This window comes from Zalophus californianus, chromosome 1 (assembly GCF_009762305.2).
Source record: "Zalophus californianus isolate mZalCal1 chromosome 1, mZalCal1.pri.v2, whole genome shotgun sequence".
In the NCBI taxonomy this organism is placed as follows: Eukaryota; Metazoa; Chordata; class Mammalia; order Carnivora; family Otariidae; genus Zalophus; species Zalophus californianus.
The window spans coordinates 92,748,209-92,768,949 of NC_045595.1; the positions used below are offsets into that span (position 1 = coordinate 92,748,209).

Sequence of the window (20,741 nt, forward strand, 5' to 3'; positions counted from 1 at the left end):
CATGTTGTCATAATGGCAAGATTTCCTTTCTTTTTTAATGGCTGAATAATACTCTTTTGTGTGTATCATTCATATATATATATATATATATATATATATATATATATATATATATGCCACATTTTCTTTATCCACTCATCCACTGAATAGACACTTAGGCTGTCTCCACATCTTGGGTAATGTGCAATGAACATGGAGCTGAATACATCTAATATTCTCTTTCAAAATTAAAAAATTCAGTTGATGAATTGAAGGAAAGAACAGTCCTACTAATGATAGGAGATACCTTAGTAGCCTGGAAAATATTGTGTAAGAAATATCTGAGGAAAAAACATGTAACTTGCTAGATGGGCCTTCTGGAAAAGCCTTTTAAAATGGCCACACTAGGCAAGTATGACCTCTTTAGTCCCTTCCTCTCTCAATGATCTAGAACTCATGTGGATGTTCAACAGTGATTTTGCAACTACAAAGGGACAAGTATGCAGATAAAAATGATAGAAGGATGAAAAAAAGTCTAGGTCTTCACTCTGCTGAGATGCAGTAACAACCATGTTTTGTCTACTCCCAAATTTATTTTGCATAAGACAAATTTACTCCTGTGAATTCAAGCCATTGTTGGTCAGATTTTCTGCTACTCACAGACAATTTCAGTCCTACTATTAAGTAGAATTATAAGCAGTGGGAAAATGAATTATTCAGCGAATGATTTTGGGATAATTGGCGGTTCATTAGAAAGAAAATTAGATTGTACCTTACCCCAAAGTTAATTCCTAATGAATCAAAACACTTAAAAACATTCAGGAAAAAAGAAATAAAAACATGGGAGGATATTCTCAGGGTGAGGAAGTCTTTTACTAAATACAATACAAAAACCAGAAGTCATAGAAGACCAACAGATTCACCCACATAAAAGCAACTCTTGTATAAAAAAAAAAAAAAACAACATTAAAAGCAAGTTGAAAGCATAACAATAGGGTTTGGCTTCCATTTAGAATGTAGAAGGCTACCAACAATGAGAAAAAGCTGAATCCATAGAAAAAAAGATAAACTTTTCTTGAGCCCATCTTGAGCTGAATTAGCTATCATTCCAAAGAATAAGCCCCTCCAAGAAGACATGAAACAAATAAGCTATATCATCTGTGGTAGAGCCTAAGAGGAAAAGGTCTCCAAAAAAGTGGGTAAGAAATGAACTTGAAATTTTAATGAACTATCAAAGATGAAGTGTGGGCTAGTTCGGTAGAACGAGGACTTTGCACTCACTCAAAAAAAGCTCTTTTTCACAGACCTCAATTGGGTATTTTAAGCAAATTATGAGATAGAGCAGAACAGAGAGCACCTCTCTTGATGGTGCAGACCCGCAGGGGATGATCTTCAATTGCTGGGGGAATGGTAAGAAGCCCAGCTCGCTTCTCCAGACTTTTGTCCCCTGCAAATTAAAACACTTAATCTGATGGAGGTAGGTCAGCAAACTGAGTCACCACCACAGCACAGGCAAAGACCCACTGTAGCCAGGAGAAGGAAAAAATCCTCCATCTGGGAGAGAGATTAAGACAAAACATTGTCCTGGACCCTGAATCCTAATACCAATATCAAACAGAGATCTGCTAGTATTGGGAGACAGAGAACTCCACCTGAGGCCAGCCACAGACATAATGGTCAGGAAAGCAAAGGTCCCTCAGTAGCTCCAGGCACAAAAGTCATGCTTAAGACTTAGCACTAGGACAATAAAGAATCCCCATACCTTCATTATATTACCAGGCAATAAGCAACACCAGTCTACCACCAGAAGGAGGGGCAGGAGTATGGCGTAGGAGTACCCTGTGTCACAGGAGAACAGAGAGAGCTGAAAGCTGAGGGTACAGCATGAACACTGAGAAAACCCCTCTGGGTATCCTACACATAATGCAACAGCAGCCCACCACTAGAGAAATCTGAAGACTGTGGTTCACTAAAGACAATGACATCAACAACAGAACATAAAACTAATTCAATTCCTAACTAAACTGACAACGTATACCATTTTATCCTTTTCAATTTTTGTACCATGTGCAAATATTATGATTAAAAGGAAAAACCCTTTTGGGGGTGCCTGGCTGGTTCAGTCAGTTGAGCATCCAACTCTTGATTTTGGCTCATGTCATGATCTCAAGGGTTTTGAGAGCTAGCCCACCCTTGGCCTCCACAATCAGCAGGGAGTTGCCTGAGATTCTCTCATTCTCCCTCTGCCCCTCCCCCCTGCTCATATTCGTGTGCACACGTTCTCTCTCTAAAATAAATATATAATTTTTTTTTCAAAAGGGAAAAAACCCTTTTAAAAAAGAAAAATCTCCTGTATCTACCTCAAAAGGCAGTTTCTTGCTTTACTGTAATACCAGTTATAAATCTGTCCTTGTTAGGCACATTTATACATGTCATGTGAAAAGAACTGTCTAGTGGAGCACCTGGGTGCCACAGTCAGTTAAGCAGCCAACTCTTCTCTCTCCCTCCGCCCCTCCTGCTTGTGCATGCTCTCTCTCTAATAAATAAATCTTAAAAAAAAAGAGAGGGAGAAAAGAACTGTCTAGTTAATGAAGGGTAATGGGATATTGAAAACTAACTTCCTTCACAAAGCAGTAATTTTTTTTAGGAGAGCTAAGAAAATAATAACAAAATAAAGTTAATAATCAAGTAGCCTAAAGAGCTTATCCACAACTAATATTTAAATTCTGTGAGTGCAGTCTTACTATGATACTTTGCGCAAGGAATTTATTGAATAAACAAATGCAAAGGTAAACCATATCCAACAAACAGGTATAGAAAGGCAGACAGAAGCTCAGGGTGGGAAGAATATCAGGCAGAAATCCGCTAGGATAATACAGAGCAAACCAAAAAGATCCAGTAAGAAAGTAATTTCTACAAATACCTTCAGATGAATACAAGGGGAGAAATTTTCATGTAAAGATAATATAACCAGCATTTTTTTGGCATGCACTTTTCAAATCCATAATTTTGTATTATCTATATACTGTGGTGACTACTAGTGTGTATAAAGATGAAAGAAATAAGATCTTAAGAACTTGTCCTAGATCACAGAGCTACAGGGTTCTGATTCTGGGACTGTAAAGTCCATGAATTCTTAACTCTATAATGGAGCTTCACCTGGTTTACCACAGGAACCTTGGGGGACAGAAGGAATGTCTAGTGATTGTTCTTCCAAGGAAGAACTTTGGGGTTCTATTCCCAAATGGATGACAAGCAACTAACGGAAAAGTTTATTTTAGAGGTTTTGGGGACATTGATGGAGGAATAAAAGGAAAAGGGTACCACAGTTCAGAGATAAGAGCCAGCAAAAAAAAACTACAAAATTTAGAGCCTCTGAAATGAGAACAACAATCTATGAGATGTCCACTGCAAGGTAGAGCTCATGTAGGTGACAGAAGTGGAAAGCTAACTGCATAATCCCTAAGCATTTGATATTTGGGAACCCAATTTGGTCACAAACTATACATATCAAAAGAGATAAAATACTCTTTAAGAGTAAATCCAAGAGAATTGTTTAACTCAACTGATGGACAATGTCACAAAAAAAATGTCACCTATTTTTGGTGAAACATTGGCTTTTGGTTACCTAATTTCAACAGACTTACCCAAGGATATATACTACTGTTGCTTAAAACAGATCTGTAAACACTTATTTGGAGAAAGTATCCATCCACCCAACCATTCATCTACTCATGTATTTACTGAGCAATAAATATGATCCAGGCACTAATTCTTGGCATACAAAGATGAGCACACCAAGAATCTTCTTCTAAGAACTTCTATTTTATTTTTTTCTAGACTTATTGGGATTTAATTGATACATAATACTATGTAAGTTTAAGGTATAAAAGAAGTTGATATAATACATTTATATACTGCAAAATGATTAACACCAGAGCATTAGCTTAACACATCCTGTTACATTATATTACCCATTTCTTATTTTTTGGTGAGAGCACTGAAGATCTACTCTCTTAACAACTTTTGTATATATAACACAGTACTATTAACTATAATCACCATTCTGTACATTAGATCCTCAGAACTTATTCATCTTATAGTTGGAAGTTTATACTCTTTGGCCGACTTCTTCCTGTTTCCCCCATCCTCCACAGAACTGCTAGTTGAAAAGAAGGACACATAAAAAATAAACAAGTAAATTAAGTACAATGACAGGAATGTTATGAGGGTACACAGTACTACTTAGGAAGGAATCTCCATTTTCTGCAGAGGCAACTGGGCAGGAGAAATAGGGTCAACAGCATTCTAAGCAGTAAGATTAGCAAATTCATATAAAACAAAGATACAACGAGAATATGGAACTGCTTTAAGTTTGGCAACCTAAACCAGATTTTGTGGTGGTAACCAAGATAAAAGATGGGGCCAGATCATAGGGAACCTTCTTTTTATATAAAGCCTTCATTATAATAAAGCCAAGCTTTATTCTGGAGGCAATGGGTGGCCACTGAAAAATTTTGAGCAAGTAAGGATCATGAACAGATGTAGGCTTTAAAAAATATTTCTGGTTCCACCATGGAGAATAATCAGAAGTAAAGGTGAAGGAAATGGAGCAAGGAGACTTATCACTGCAACAGATCCAAAAATGAAGGGGGAATGTAGAGAGCGCCTAACTAAGATAGTTATGATGATGATGGACAAAATAGAGATGTGATGTATACTCAAATACTGAAAATATGACTACTGGACAAAAATGACTTGTTTCCGGTGTGATTTACTGGTGGGTTTATTCACAATAGGAAACAAAAAAAGAATTGTTTGCCCCTCACTCTCTTGAGGCGTAACTCTTTTGTTTAGGGATGCTTAATTACTATGTCCCATAAGAGACCAACATCCTTTAACTCATAAATGATTGATATAGAATATCCTACTTCCAGACTTCAGGCCACACTAGCTTCTATATTCAAAATAAATCCAAAATTTCAGAAAGAGATCATCAATGGATATTAAAACTGTTGAATGGTAAGTTGAGTGGCATAAGCAGAATGTTAACAAAGTACTAAAATACTTGATATGTGCAAAGGGAAAAGTACTTTTACAAAAAGGTTCAATGGTCATCACCTCATAAGTGATCAATTGCAGCATCACTAATAAACGGACAACCTGCCATTACGTACTATCTACTGTGACACAATATGAAGTACACAGCATCACCTACAAAATCTCCTTGCAAAAAATGTGTAAATGTAATCTAATGAAGTCATTAGACCTAACTTTCAGTTACAAAATACAGGAGATTTAGGAACAAGCTAAATGATAACCATGAAGAAAAAAGTCGGAGAAACAAAAATGTGGGATACTTGATGGCTAGGTTGTCAACTAAAAGTTAATGTCATGCAAAGAAAAAAATGTGGAGGAAGTGTTTTATATTTTGAAAAGGTACTGACAACAAAACAATCAAATGTAATATATAAATCAGGGTGCTTTAGCCACACTGGCTTCTTTATTATCTAATACCCTAGGTTATGTTTCTATCTCAGGGTCATTTGCGCAGTTTAAATTTTCTCTTCCCCTAAATACACACGTGGCTGCTCCATCCCCTCTTTCAAGTGTTTACTCAAGGTCACATTCTCAGAGAGGTTTTCCTGACCATCCTATTTAAAATCATCCTTCCATTCCCAATCTCTTCCCCCTTCTCTGCTTTATTTTTCTACATAGCATTTATTGTCATTTATCATACTACAATATTTTGCCTATGTATTTTATTCACTGGCTTTCTCTCCCAGCTAAAATGTAAATTCCATGAGGGAAGGGATTTTTGGTTGGTTTATTCAGTGCTTTGTCCTCAATGCTTGAAATGTTTAACAGACACTCAACTGTTTCTTCATCAAATGAATAAATCACCACAAAAATGATACTGTCAATATGGGTCAGAAATAATGGGAAGGATATCTAAATGATCCCTAAAGTTTTCTCTTGAATCGATCATAAATTTTGACAATTTGTGTTTCCTTAGCCACAAACAGAAATAAGAATATGTAAAGTCAAAGCAGCAATGGGACTTCCAATCAGCCCTTTTAAATATGTTTTCCCCTAAATCGGTATAAGTTATGGAGTACCACCAAATGTCTGGTCCCTACTCATCCATGAATCTTCACAAACATTTCATTAAGAGTGGTAAATGATTTGTCAATAAGAAAAAGAAAAGTTTACAAAATTCAAGGTACTGATTACCTCTCAGGAGAAGGCTTAGAATGGGGGAGTGGAGGAACACACAGGTATTTTAGTAATATTTCAGTTCTTAAGTTGGGGATGGCAGATTTACATACTTTATATATATATTACATATATTTTTTGTTCTATCAAATGACACAGAATTTTTTAACAATGAGTACATTAAAAAGTATTTGAAACTACCAAATTTACATCCTTGAGGATACCAAGTTCCTGAAATCACTAGGAGAAATTCCAATTTCTGGAATACCATTATCTAAATTATCACAATGTTATAGTCAGCCTTTAAGATGTAAAATCACATCTATGCATTTCTATATCACAGTGACTGGAAGAGTTACTTTTATTTTCCCCTCAAAAAATCAGAATGCATAAGAACCATGTGTCAAGGGAACAAAGAAAATGATATGCCTTATCCTTGGAAAGATCCAGTGAGTCATTTTTACAAAACAAAATTCTGAGTGGGCTAAATAAAATTTATTATTAAATATGTTGTTTGAACTTTTGTTTTTAAGTTAAAAATAGCCATAAAGATTAATTAGATAGATTATTTTGGCTGACTGCCATAAGGCAATTAAAGAGGAAATGCTCTTTACTATCAGACCTCTGCTAATTAAGTCTAAGGTAACTTTCAATTTGACAAACCTCAGCCTTAAAGTATCAGGAAATTCAACTGGCATATACACACCAATTAAATAATATAAAAATACATTTGGGGAAGAAAAATTCTACAAGTCAATGCTATAAAAACTCTGTTGTATTTTTTCAAACCCCTATCTTATCTCTGTATCTCCAGCATTTATCTAGGACACTGTCTAATATGCTTAGGAAGACAACAATGGTTTGGGGATGGCTTATTTATAAGTATTAAATGCAATTAGTCTAATTTCTCCAGCTTCGTACCTCAATGTTTTCTCCTATAATCCTAAACACCATCTTCCCTATAAACTCTTTCCTGGTTTTTTCCGGTGAACTTCTATTCATCTTTAAAAACCTAGTTTTAGGGCTAAGTAATTTGTGAAGCTCTCGCATCTCAGATAATTAACTCACCCTTTGGGTTCTCACAGCATCTTGTATTTCTCAACTATTGAATTTGTCAAGGTATTACTGCAATTAGTTCACAAAGTTTTCTCCATTTACAACATGAAATCATTTTCTAGAGCTATAACCTGGTTAATCTCTAAGTATATAGTTCCTAACTAAAAGTTAGACAAACATTAAGTGTCCAATAAATGTTTACTGAATAAACACAAAAGTAAATCCTGTATAAATAATTTTGAAAGACTAAAACAGTTCAGGGCACCTGGGTGGCTCAGTAGGTTAAAACGCTGCCTTCAGCCCAGGTCATGATCCCGGCGTCCTGGGATGGAGCCCTGCAGCAGGCTCCCTGAGCAGGGAGCCTGCTTCTCCCTCTCCCTTTGCCCCTCCCCCTGCCTGTGCTCTCTTGCTCTCTCTCTCTCTCTCAAATAAATAAAATCTTAAAAAAAAAAAAGACTTAATAGTTCATTTGACAGTTGTTAAAATAAAAAGTTATACCTAAAAATCCATAATAGATACTGAATACCTAACTTGAGCTAATTTAAAAGCCCTTCATAATGATTAGCAAATATAAATGTGATTTCATATCCCTATAAAATGTTTTATAAATATATTTTAAAACTGAAAAATAAAAATCTTGAAACGATCAGGGTGTAATTACAACTTAAATATGTAGTTCATCATATCTAATCAAGATGGGGATTTAAGCCAGTACCCAATGATACAAATGTTATTGTTGGCTTATGAGTATCTCATTTAAGCATCTCTCATAATGAGAGTAGATGTCTTATAACAATATAATGGAATGGATTAACTCCAAAAAGATTCAAAATATATCAATAGAATATAACTGGTCCTTTCAAAAAGATACTAATTTAATTCCATAATTTGTTTGGTCAGCCCTAAGACATTTGGTAATAAAAGTAGCCAGAAATTTATTCTATGACTGAAGGTGTCCAAGTGGAGAGAGTACAACTGTTACCTGAGTGACCCTTTCCAAGCTACTTCAGATATACTTCAGTTGTATACTAGGCAAACAGGGGAGTGGTTATGACTATGAACTCAGGAGCTAGATGTTCTGGGCTTCATTCCTGACTTTATCATTTACTAGTTGTGTGACCTGAGGCAAGTTTCTTAAACCCTTTTGCCTCCATTTTCTCATCTGTAAAATGGAGATGATAATAATAATATAGAAGACCTACCTCATAAAAATGTCATGAGTATTAAATATATGTAAAGAATGTGCAACAGTGCACAAAGACAAATATTTGCTATTATTATCATTCAACATGTTTCCTCGTGTCTCTAGTATTTTGTACTGCAAAGTTCACAGTTGTAATATTATTTCCTATTTTGTACCTTTTCACATTATAAATGATTACAATTTCTTGAGTCTTCATCAGTTTTTCTACGTGATTGTTTCTTTGCCCTTTGGCACTTCTCATTTCCAACTTTGCTTCCTTTAATAGTCTGTCTACCTTCCTCAATGTGAAAGTTTCCAAAGTGATATGTACAACACCAACTGAGTGGTGTACTGAAAAAAATATTAAAACATCTCTTTATTTTTAAATAAATTATTAGTAATATTTAAAATATAGAATAAGCTTTGTATGCCCTCACTAGGTCCATATTTCAGATTGTATTGTATCACAAAGGGTATCTGAGGTATCCCAAGAGAAAAATTAGAAGAGCTCAATGCTCAAGGGGGTTGATATTAGAAATGGCATTCTTCAATGGTTTACTCATTTTGTAAGTTGCATATGACCAATGCAATAGATTTAAATATATTTTAAAATATTTATTTTTAACTCTTCATAAAACGTTAACACAAAGATTTTGGGGAAAAACAGAAACAGAAAGAAAAATCTTGAGTATGTAATCACAAGTGAATAATAAATATGGAGGCACTAACACTTCTTGCACAAGCTCATCTTAGACCATTATAAAAATTAAAGCCATGACGATCCAAGCGGAGAAAGTCGATTATCATATGGTTTCACTTATTTGTGGAACATAAGGGATAGCATGGAGGACATCAGGAGAAGGAAGGGAAAAATGAAGGGGGAATTCGGAGGGGGAGAAGAACCATGAAAGACTATAGACTCTGAGAAACAAACTGAAGGTTTTAGAGGGGAGCGGGGTGGAGGGATGGGTTAGCCCGGTGATGGGTATTAAGGAGGGCAAGTATTGCATAGAGTACTGGGTGTTATATGAAAACAATGAATCATGGAATACTACATCAAAAAACTAATGAGGTACTGTACGGTTACTAACATAATAAAATTAAATTAAATAAAAAAAAAAAGCCATGATAATCTAATGACATCTGAGAAGAAACTGATCTAGTATTGTATGCATTTAACCTATAAATAAATACATGCTGCAAACTACACTATAAGATAATAAATAGAATTAAAGAAATATTATAAATATAAATAAATATATAAAGAAAAATAAATATAATTACACTGTAACAGAATATTTATAATAAATGTAATATAATAAATGATTATTTATTTATCTGATTTATTTATTATTTGGTCTGATTACCAAAAGTAGGAGGAAAAAAACCTTTTGTCTATTTTTATTTATCACATATTTAGAAAATAAGATTTAGTTTAGAACTAAGAAAGTCTGAAATAATCACCAGGCAGTTACTTCTTAAGCACTCTCCCCACAAGATAAGAACTCCAGCCTTCTGAGAAGGAGCATGGGGGAGAGGAAGAGAAGAGAATAATTTTTTAGCTTTATCATAGATATTCACTATTAAGACAATAGGCTGAAAAATGTTTTATCAATGGAATATAAAATCAAAAATATTTAGACTTTAATTTGGGACTGGAGATAATTTGAGTTTTCTTCTACCATATCTTTTGCATTTTCTTCTTATTTTCTCAGTTTGTATAATATTTAACCATTTTTACAATGGTTATAAAACTTGAAAGTTTTATACATTGTGCTCTTCTGTAATGATTAGATCTTACCCAGTGGCTTTTTTCTCTTCTTGTTTCTAATCGCATGTGCTTCTATGAATTTTTTTATTTAAACTTAAGTATAGAACTTCTCATCGTTTATCCATTTGAGCATTTATTAATCACAGGGTTGAAAAAGAATGAAGCAGGGGGGAATTGGAGGGGGAGACAAACCATGAGAGACTATGGACTCTGAGAAACAAACTGAGGGTTCTAGAGGGGAGGGGGGTGGGGGGATGGGTTAGCCTGGTGATGGGTGTTAAAGAGGGCACGTTCTGCGTGGAGCACTGGGTGTTATATGCAAACAATGAATCATGGAACACTACATCAAAAACTAATGATGTACTGTATGGTGATTAACATAACAAAAAAAGAATTAAAGGCACTAAGTGAATACATTAAATGTACTGTGTTGCAAAGCTTCCCTTCATAGATATCACATTTCAATATATGAAAACTATGCAAACTGACCTTTGGAAAACATACTTAAAGAGTTTATATTTGGAGATGTGACTCTAATAATCTGGGGGAAGAAATACTATTAAATTTTGCTTTATATATCAGGGGCTGGCTCCAACAGGAACTAAATGTATCTACTGGCTATTCCCTATGAACCAGACATTGCTCTAAACTGTTTGGATGCAATGGATCCTGTCATCAAATCTTTCTGAATTTTACCACAAAATACAATTTACCAAAACTAACCTTCCTCCACTCCTGGGGACTAAAAGACCTGTACAGTATTCTGAAGAAACAGAAACAATAAGATACTGTATATTTAACAATACGTAAGCATTTAAATACTGTTTTTTGCTAAAGTGCTTAAAGATAAAATAGCCTTAGAAAATAATTAATGTAATTCTGCTTTAAATGAATATATTCTAATAAAAAACTGTGTTAGTTGTTCTGTCAAACAGGGAAAAAAGAATGTTTTCCTTTAGAATTTCTTCTTTCTTTAAGTACAGTTGACACACAATGTTACACTAGTTTCAGATGTACAATACAGTGTTTCAGTAAGTTCAGACATTATGCTATGCTCACCACAAGTGTAGCTACCGTCACCATACAACATTATTACAATACAACTGACTATATTCCCTATGATATCTGTATCTTTTATCCTCAGGACTTATTCAAAAACATTCTTTTTTGATTGTCAGTATTCTCAAGTATGAGGAAAAGAATATTTAAGATTATGAAATAAACACCTTTTGAATAATTTTCATTTGCTACATTTAACTCATTATCACTTTTGGTAACGGTTTACTATTCTTCTAATACACCTGAATATTTGACAATATTCACAGGAATATTTTCTTAGACACATCATGATCTTCATTTTGCTGAATTCCTCATCTTCCCCTACTTATCTCAAAATCTTACTACAAAGCAATGATATCCTGTTTTGAAATTTCACTGTGTATTCACATTGTATTTCCTCTCATTCTTTTCTCCCATATAAAGTGTTTTTATAGCTTAAATCTCGGTTTTCTCCCAAAATTTCTCCCAAACTTGTCTGTACACAGTCACCTGGTGAACTTTCAAAAATCCCAAGCCCAGGTTACATGCCTTACAAATTAAATCAGAAGGTCTGGGGATAAGGGAGAGAGCCAGGCATCAGTTTTTAAATATCCCTAGGTGATATTAATATGCAGCAAAGTTTGGGAACTACTGTCTTAAACTCTTAGTAGTTCCTGAAGGTCCAAGATGCATACTACTTTTTACTCTGCGATCTTATTCACCTATGTTGCAAGCCTGGCATGGTATATGTAGTTGGTGAGTAAACCTACCACTTTCACCTTAATTTGACTTCGTTATCTTCTATTTGCCACATATAAACTTATGAAGTTGTAACAAAAAACCTTTTTTTAATTAAAAGTAATTTCACAGAAATGTTTCAGAATACAGAAATTTTTGAATTTTAGAAGTTAATATAGTACATATTCTTTATATCCCATCACAGTCCAAGAGAATCTAGGGCAGCCCCCTGTCATTAAGTACATTATTATTTCCCCAGCAAGACATAAATATTCACAATGACTGAGGTAAATAAAAATTTTAATAGCTTAGGTTAGCTGGGGCCAGTTTTGCCACCATTAAATTGGGAAAAAAAAGTCCTTTGGAATTTCAGAATGTTTTGGATTACAGAAATGAAAACAAGTAATTATGAACATTATATACATGGGTCACAATGTAAGGTCTCCCCTACCTCCCATGGAATGTGACTAAATAGTTTGAGAGCCACTGACAGAATGTTTCTGTAAAGACGCTCATGAGGGGCGCCTGGGTGGCTCAGTCAGTTAAGCATCTGCCTTCAGCTCAGGTTATGATCCCAGAGTCCCGGGATCGAGCCCCACATCATGTTCCCTGCTCAGCGGGGAGCCTGCTTTTTCCCTCTGCCCCTCACCCTGCTCATGCTCTCTCTCTCTCTCAAATAAATAAAAAAAATCTTAAAAAAAAAGATCCTCATGAAAATGTTTTGGTGTGTGCCACTAGGATAAAGGTGAACACCTGATGAAAAAGATATTTGGTGTGCATGTGTTTGTTTTACCATGTATTTGTAGTACTTTTTTCAATTAAATATAAATATTCCTACTACTAGTAATAAAAATGGTCCTGAGCCCACCCCACTAAAAGAGTGGAAAAAAAACAATCTTTGTTGTTAGTGTTGAAAATCAAGAAAAGAGAACATCTATAGAAAATAGAAATCTTATTTAAATCAAAAGGCAGAATATTAAAACTAAAATTAATGGTGGTCTAAAGCATGACATGAGTTTACCATAAACAGAATACACAAATAAAATTGTGAAAGTGTTTCAACAGTTAGAATCAGTGTAAAGCTGATTAATTTGTGAAGACTAGCAAAGAAAACATGTATTCTAAGTAGAAATCAGAATATTTTCGACTGTCCCAAATAGAAGTTTAAGTTTACACAAACACACAAAATGGGGGTGGGGTTGGGGAGGGGGCAGTAGGCAGGGATAAACATAATTTAAGGAATTGTGGATTAAATGAAGCTAAGCAGGTTATTTTTCCATCAGGATTTCTAAGAACCTTAAATAAGATAATGAGCTTTGGCAATCTCTAAAACAGGTATAATATGCAGCCTTACACTTAACTTGACCTCCAAACGCTTTTTTCTTTAAATCATTTAACATGACTAATTCCACAGAACATAAAACTACTGGAGATGCATTTATAAATTTGGGAATTTTAGGTGGTCTTCAAGAATGAATGTCAAGAATCAACTTCTACTTCATACCACTAATTTTATTATCCTTATCAGTTACCAGTCATTTTTAAGTGATACCTCCATACAATGAAACAAAATTGCCAAAATCGTTAACTTTAGAATTAGTAACATGATTATATAAATGAAGAAATAGTTTATCTTCTCTTAAACTAACCCAAATCAAAATAAAACTTAAAATAATCACCATATTCACCATTTTAAAAGTATAAGTAGGCAATTTGCATAAATATTGAAATGCTATACCTCATCAAATTCTTCAGTCATTTTTCTGATGATTTCTGCATTCTGCATATTTCGAAACATCTCTATTCTCACAGTACCTGTGGAACAACAGATTTTACAGTTAATATTTTTCTATCCCATGCTAAACATTAAATTTAACCTGGCCACTATTTGAAAAATTTTGTATCAAAGTTTTTGGGGTTTTTTTTCTTCCCCCAAACTCCTACCTAAAGGAATCCCTTGTTTAAGAACTTCAAAGTTCTTTAGACATTTTTTAAAAACCTGAATATTCTGTGAATTAGATAAGTATGAGGGAAAAAACTGAGAGGAGTGTTGGGGAAGGAAAAGATGAAGACATAAAATAATAAATTTATATTGTAGGGAGGGCCCTAAGGATTTACTGGTGCTATCCAGACATACAGCTGACTGACTTAGTATGAAAAACACCCAAGTATAGAGAATATTATTTCTCTTCATGCTTTTTTCTAATATTCTTTATGAACAGAATATTCTTCTATAAATTAAAACTAAATGTTCCTTAACCTATTAACACCTGTCAATTAAATCTGTTTTATCTGAACATGAAAAATAGCTTGGTAACTTCAACATAAGTATCAAAGAAAAAGTTAACACCCTTTCTCATCTCTTTCTTTAGTACTATTATATTAGCTACATAATTTTTATCTCAAATATGATTATATAAATATTATCACTCTAAAAATATTGAGTGGTTTATATCAAAAACTTGTGTTAAAAATTAACATAATTTAAATAAAATAAGGTTCAAAATCAATCTGGAGTTACAGAAAATACTGGCATAATAATTACATGAGGTTCAGTTTCAACTGTATACATGTAAAATATTCAAGTTAAAAATCACAAGAATAAGACTCAATGAATCAATAAGAAAATACTTGAGAACCTCTAACAGGTTCCTTGCCAGTGATTACCAGCTCCAATTCAAACCACACTTAGGTATATAAAAGGGAAAAGTCTCTAAAGTGTACTGTACTCTTACAGGAAAAAGCATGAAGCAGTAGAGAGCCACTAAAAGTCATCAAAGTGTACTCTCAATTCAGAGGCCCAATAAAAAACTGCAATGGCACATTTGGCATATCAAACTTAATTTGACTTAGTTTTTATTAATCTATAAAATGAGAAAAATGGCATCTCCCTTATATTTTTAATAACCATTTCTAAGCATGTTTTAATTACTTGATGTACAGCTCTCCTGTTTATTTTCAGGATGCTGAATTCATTAAGTACCACCAACAGGTATCCCTCACACCCAGCTGTAGAGAAGAGAGTCTAGATTGGAAGGTGAGTGAAAAGGGAAAATATTTTTAGAGTTCCTCCCCAAAAGGCAATTTCCTAAACACATGGGGAAACTTTTACATTGTGATTTTATTTTTTATGGGAAAAACAGTATCATAGACAGTACTTAAAAGCATTGAAGACAGGTTGTTTATGTACTACAATACCGCCTTTATTAAAAAAAAATAAAAAATGCATTGAATTGCTAAATTATAAATTATCTCAAGTAAAAGTAACTTTTTGTCAAACATTCTTTAAAAATCACTCAAATTAGAAGCACCTGGGTGGCTCAGTTGGTTGAGTGTTCAACTCTAGATTTCAGCTTGGGTCACAATCTCGTGGTCGTGGGATCGAGCCCCGCATCAGGCTCCACACCAGGTATGGAGCCTGCTTGGGATTCTCTCTCTCCCTCTGCCCTCCCCCACCAAAAAAATAAATAAAAATCACTCAAATCACACAAAACTGTTTTAACTGTATTTTTTTTTTTAAAGATTTTACTTATTTGATAGAGAGAGAGAGATAGAGAGCACGAGAGGGAAGAGGGTCAGAGGGAGAAGCAGACCCCCCTGCTGAGCAGGGAGCCCGATGTGGGACTCGATCCCGGGACTCCGGGATCATGACCTGAGCCGAAGGCAGTCGCTTAACCAACTGAGCCATCCAGGCGCCCTGTTTTAACTGTATTTAACCTTGTTTGGGTCATGAACTATTTTGTCAACCTGAAACAGAGTCCCATATATAAAAAGCATGTAATTTCAAGAGTTGTTTCATGGTACTCTTGATAAGCAAAATTATCTTCATTAAGTACTAACCAAGAAAAAGAAGTAAAATTAGATTTTTAAGTTATTAAACATGAGAAGAATTAGTTGTTCTTGGAGAGATGGAAATATTTGATATTTTGCATGGAGTAGCATTATTAAATGGCTATATGCATTTCTCAAAAGTCATTTATCTGTACACTTAAAATGTGTGCATTTGGAAACTATATCTTGGTAAAACTGATTTTTAAAAACTCAAGAAAAAGGACAACGTTAATCAGAGTAGTTCAGTAAAAAGTTATACATGTCAAGAGTGCCTGGCTGGACCAGTAAGTACAGCATGTGACTCTTGATCTCAGGACTGCAGGTTTGAGCCCCACAGTAGGTTTAGAGATTACTTAAAAAGTTACATGTATCATTGTTAAATATGAGTATAAATAATGTTCAATTCTATTTCCATGACTAATATGGCAGTTTTCATATACAGTGGAGTCTTAACTATAATTTCAATGAACTAGCAAGTTAACTCATAAACAGAGGACTATTTTGCTGTATTAACTTAGTATCATAAAATCAAAGGCAACAAAACAGAAACTAGTACTAAAAGCAAAATAAAAACCAGCTGTAAGCTTAGCATCTTTAAAAAATGACTACCATATATAACAATTATTAATAAAATAAAGTCAGATGTTTAAAGCTATAATTTTGAAAATGAACAGAAGCTTGTCGTTGAGGTTTTTTTAAGAGGAAAATCTTTCTGCTGCCACAATGACTATTCGAAACATTAGCCTATTTACTTACTACTTTCTAATTGTTCATTCTTCTTCAGTCCAGTCCCACAACTCTACTGCAACTGCTCCTTAACACCTATTATTTGCTAATTGTCACATCAAAGTCTTTCTTTAGTAATACCCTATCTATTCTATTTAAAACATTTGAATCATGGAACACCACATCAAAAACTAATGATGTACTGTATGGTGACTAACATAATATAAAACAACAAAACAAAACAAAACAAATTTGCTCATTATACTGGTTTCTGTAACACTATATCCTTGTACCCTAACGACTTAAACTTTCTTTCACTTACTTTTTGTCATTTACCTGAATAAATACAGGTAATTTCCTGTGTTCTGTCCAACACATTTTTCTTTGTCCCATTCTTCATTTTCTAACCTGGACATGGCCCCCATCTATCCTCTCCCAGTAGGCAAAAGTATGGCAGAGACTACTACTTATTAATCTTTGTATTTAGCCCAGTTCCTCGAAAAATGCCTGACATCTTAAGTCTTCTCTCTCCTATTTTAAGCTTTCTTTGACAATGGATTATGAAGATAAATTAAAGATCCAAAATAATTCAGATTCACAGAAACAAATATCTGAAAATAAAGAATGAAAAAAAAAGATTATCTTCCACTCTCTGAAACAATTATCTGTGAGAATTCTCAAATAACCTACCAACGTACATATTTTATATTAAAAAAATAAAAGGTTGTTTAAGCAGGCCCTCTGACAGGATTAGACTTCTAATGAAGATAAAGAAAGAACTTTGAAAACTGTCATCTTTAACCATGAATAATTCCAGGAACAGTAACATCAGAAAGTGACCATCAAGTTCTCAATCATTTATATTATGTCAAACTACTGGAGAGAACATAACTTAAAACAATCCCTATGGTATGCAATTTGGCAAATGTTTACTGAAATTACAAATTAACACACTCCTTGGCCTTGATATTGTACTTGTTGCAAAGTATCCATAAACTTACACACGTGAAATAAAGGTACAACATGATTCCCTGAAGCACTGTTTCTGAAAGCAAAAGTAAAAATACATATACCCATAAATAAGATTCTGATTAATAACTAAAAGTGTTGATGATGATAATAATAATGGTGGTGGCAGCTAACACTTGGGTGCTCATTATTCACCAGGCATTGTTCTAAGAAATAAGCCCTTGAAGTTAACCCATTTAATCTTCACAATACCTATGAAGAATGTACTATTTTTCTCTCATTTTACAGAAGAGAAAATTGAGGCACCTAGAGATTTAGCAACTTGTAAAAGGGGTTTCCCAGTAGCAGATTCATAGTATGCATGTATGCATGCAGTTTGGCTATAGGGTCCATGACTAACCATTACTCTTAACTGACTAAAATTAATGGGATCCATGGAGCTGTCTAAAACAATAAACAGACCTGTGTTGGATATGGAAAGATCTGCAGGATATATTCATACATGAAAAAAGGAAAAAAAGGAAACGTATATGTATTTGATTGTATATGCTTTAAAATATTTCTGGAAAGATACACAAATATCTGGCAAAATGGTTGCCTCGGGGAAAGAGAAATATCTCCAAATAAAAATGGAGATATTATATTGCATACCCTTTGCATTCCTTATATTACTCAAAATAAGGAATACATTTCAAATAAAAATAAAATGTTAAAAACCAAACTGAAAGACAGATTGCTATTAAATTATGCCTATCAAACATTTATGTAGTCACTACCAATATGCACTCATAGGAGGGTAGGCTAAGAATGCTTGACATAAGTTTGCCAGAAATGCAAAATTTTATGTTTTTCTTACCAGCTATTATAGAATACAAAAAAATGGAGTTGAAAATAGGGCTGGAGAACATACCCTTGGCATAATTAGTGGCATGGACAACAATGAAAAGAAACTGTAATTGTGGTTACAGTAACCACAACATTTAACAAAACCCTCAAGAAATCATTCTAGGTGGTTTAAAATCTTTGGGATCAGACATAGTAGGATTTAAATCTCAGTTCCATGAGTTACTAAGCTATAGGACACTGAAAAATATCAATTGTTCTCTATGAAACTCAGATTTCTAATCTTTAAAATGGTGAGAATACCACTTCAGTGTAGAAATTTTTCTTGTTCAATGCTGTAATTCCTAGTGCTTGGAATAGTGCTTAGTACATAGGAGGACCTGAAAAAAATGTTTGTTAAACAAATGACTAAGGATGATATGAGAACTAAATAAGGTAACAAATGTAAAGAATTTAGTACTGTATTTGTCACATGTAAGATGCTTACCTACTTTGAGCATTCATTTTTTTAGGAGATTATCCTACCCATTTTAGAGGGAAGCTAAAAGCTCTAGTTTCTTAGCTGAACTCTACTGAAAGCCAGATTCCTAAACTGTACATGTTGCCGGGTTAATGCCATCCGAAGAAGACCAGTAATCTCTTTTATTCCAGAACCAGGCAAAGTCATTCCAGTTTTCCTATCACCCAGACCAAATCCTCCACTTCCAGAGTGGAAACAGTCACATACATTACACTAAACATCTCTGTCCAAAATGACTAGAACCCACCACAGAGAGGAGTTAAGGTGATAAAATCACTGTCAAAGAAGCAGGAGCCCACAAACTCTTAACCCCATTTTACATGAATCACATGGTTTAGAGAACTGTCTCACCTCATTCTCCTCATTTTCAGTTCTACCCTTCCTCTATTCTATGATGACAGCCAAAGCAGGAACTCTAGCCTTCTCTGTATCCTTCCAACTAGGTACAGAAGCAGACAGAAGAGAAAACTGAATGCATACAGAACTTTATATAGTAACAAATCAATTTATCCAAATATAATAAAAGGCCCTTTTGGGTTTATACCTTCTATGACACTGTAACATTCTGGCTCCTTCAAAATTAGTGGACCTGGTTGTGGGTGAAATATATTAACATTGCCTAAGAGCACTTAGCAGAGAACCTTCCTCAGAGCTTTCCTACTAAGCTGTTCCATAGAGCAAACAGCTTTCTATTTTAAGGATTTTCTTTTAAAGACTGGATTATAAAGTCTTAATAAATAAAATCTAATCTGGTGATGAACAAGAGAAAAATCCAAGCATATAACAGGACAATTTTTGGTAGCCTCATTTTCTGTATCATTTTTATTTTAAGTACTAGACAGCAGGTTGTATATCAAAATAAAGTAGAGAAAGACTGAAAATAAATATGGATAAATTACTAGAGAAAATCTAAGTCAGAAAAGGAGAAGAAATGCTGGGGCTACTCAAATTGAGAAGTATTTACTAAAGTATTTACTGCATACCAGAATACAGAACTTAACAGTTACCTAAGATTCAGTGACTGCATACATGTAGGAGTCTTTCTCAAGATTTGAGGAGAGGGAATGAGGGAAAGGTAGAAAAAGAGACAGATACTTTGGTTGCTTTTTAATGAGCATTTCAAACTTAATTATAAATATCTTGTGATATATGCAGTCTGTCTAGGTAGTATGTACACAAATGGAAAAAATTACCTCATAGGTTATTATAAATATACAGTTTGGGAAACCTAGATCTTTTAGAATATATTAAAATAGAAATTGTTGGCAGTACCTGGGTGGCTCAGTCAGTTAAGTGTCTGACTCTTGATCTCAGCTCAGGTCTTTTTTCTTTTATTAGAAGTTTATTAAATACTACTTCAATTATTAATGGTTACTAGAGAATTCAAGTTCTCTGTATTTTTTAATTGGGTAAATTTAAGTCCCTCCCCCCGAATTTCATTTTTTTTATTATGCTATGTTAATCACCATACATTACATCATTAGTTTTTGATGTAGTGTTCCATGATTCATTGTTTGCATATAACACCCAATGAATCAGCTCAGGTCTTGATCTCAGGGTTATGAGTTCAAGCCCCATGTTGGGTTCCACACAGGGTGTGGAGCCTACTTAAAAAAATACATATTGAAATGTATAGGCCTCCACAGGTACCCTGCATGAATAAGAAAAAGAAATTGTTGTGATTTTATCTCCAGTGATTGAGACTGTGTCTAAATGTCAAACTGCACTTGGTAACATTCCTTATAAAAAGCTTATATACTTCATCCTCTGTAAAAACAAAAGATAAGTGAAACATCAAACTAAATGTTCAAAAAGAAAACTCACATTTTGGCACATGACATGGGAGTACCAACTGACTTGTCTTTCGAGAC

General features: G+C 34.1%; 1 protein-coding gene across 3 annotated transcripts in view; it reads right to left on the bottom strand.

Moving 5' to 3' along the window:
- Nucleotides 1-20,741, bottom strand: part of STAG1 (stromal antigen 1) — a 419,741-nt gene that overhangs the window by 180,937 nt on the left and 218,063 nt on the right. For all 3 annotated transcript variants that reach the window (XM_027584268.2, XM_027584270.2, XM_027584269.2), the window contains one exon: nt 13,720-13,796. In XM_027584268.2, coding sequence (XP_027440069.1) covers nt 13,720-13,796 — 77 coding nt within the window. The remainder of the gene's footprint in view (nt 1-13,719; nt 13,797-20,741) is intronic.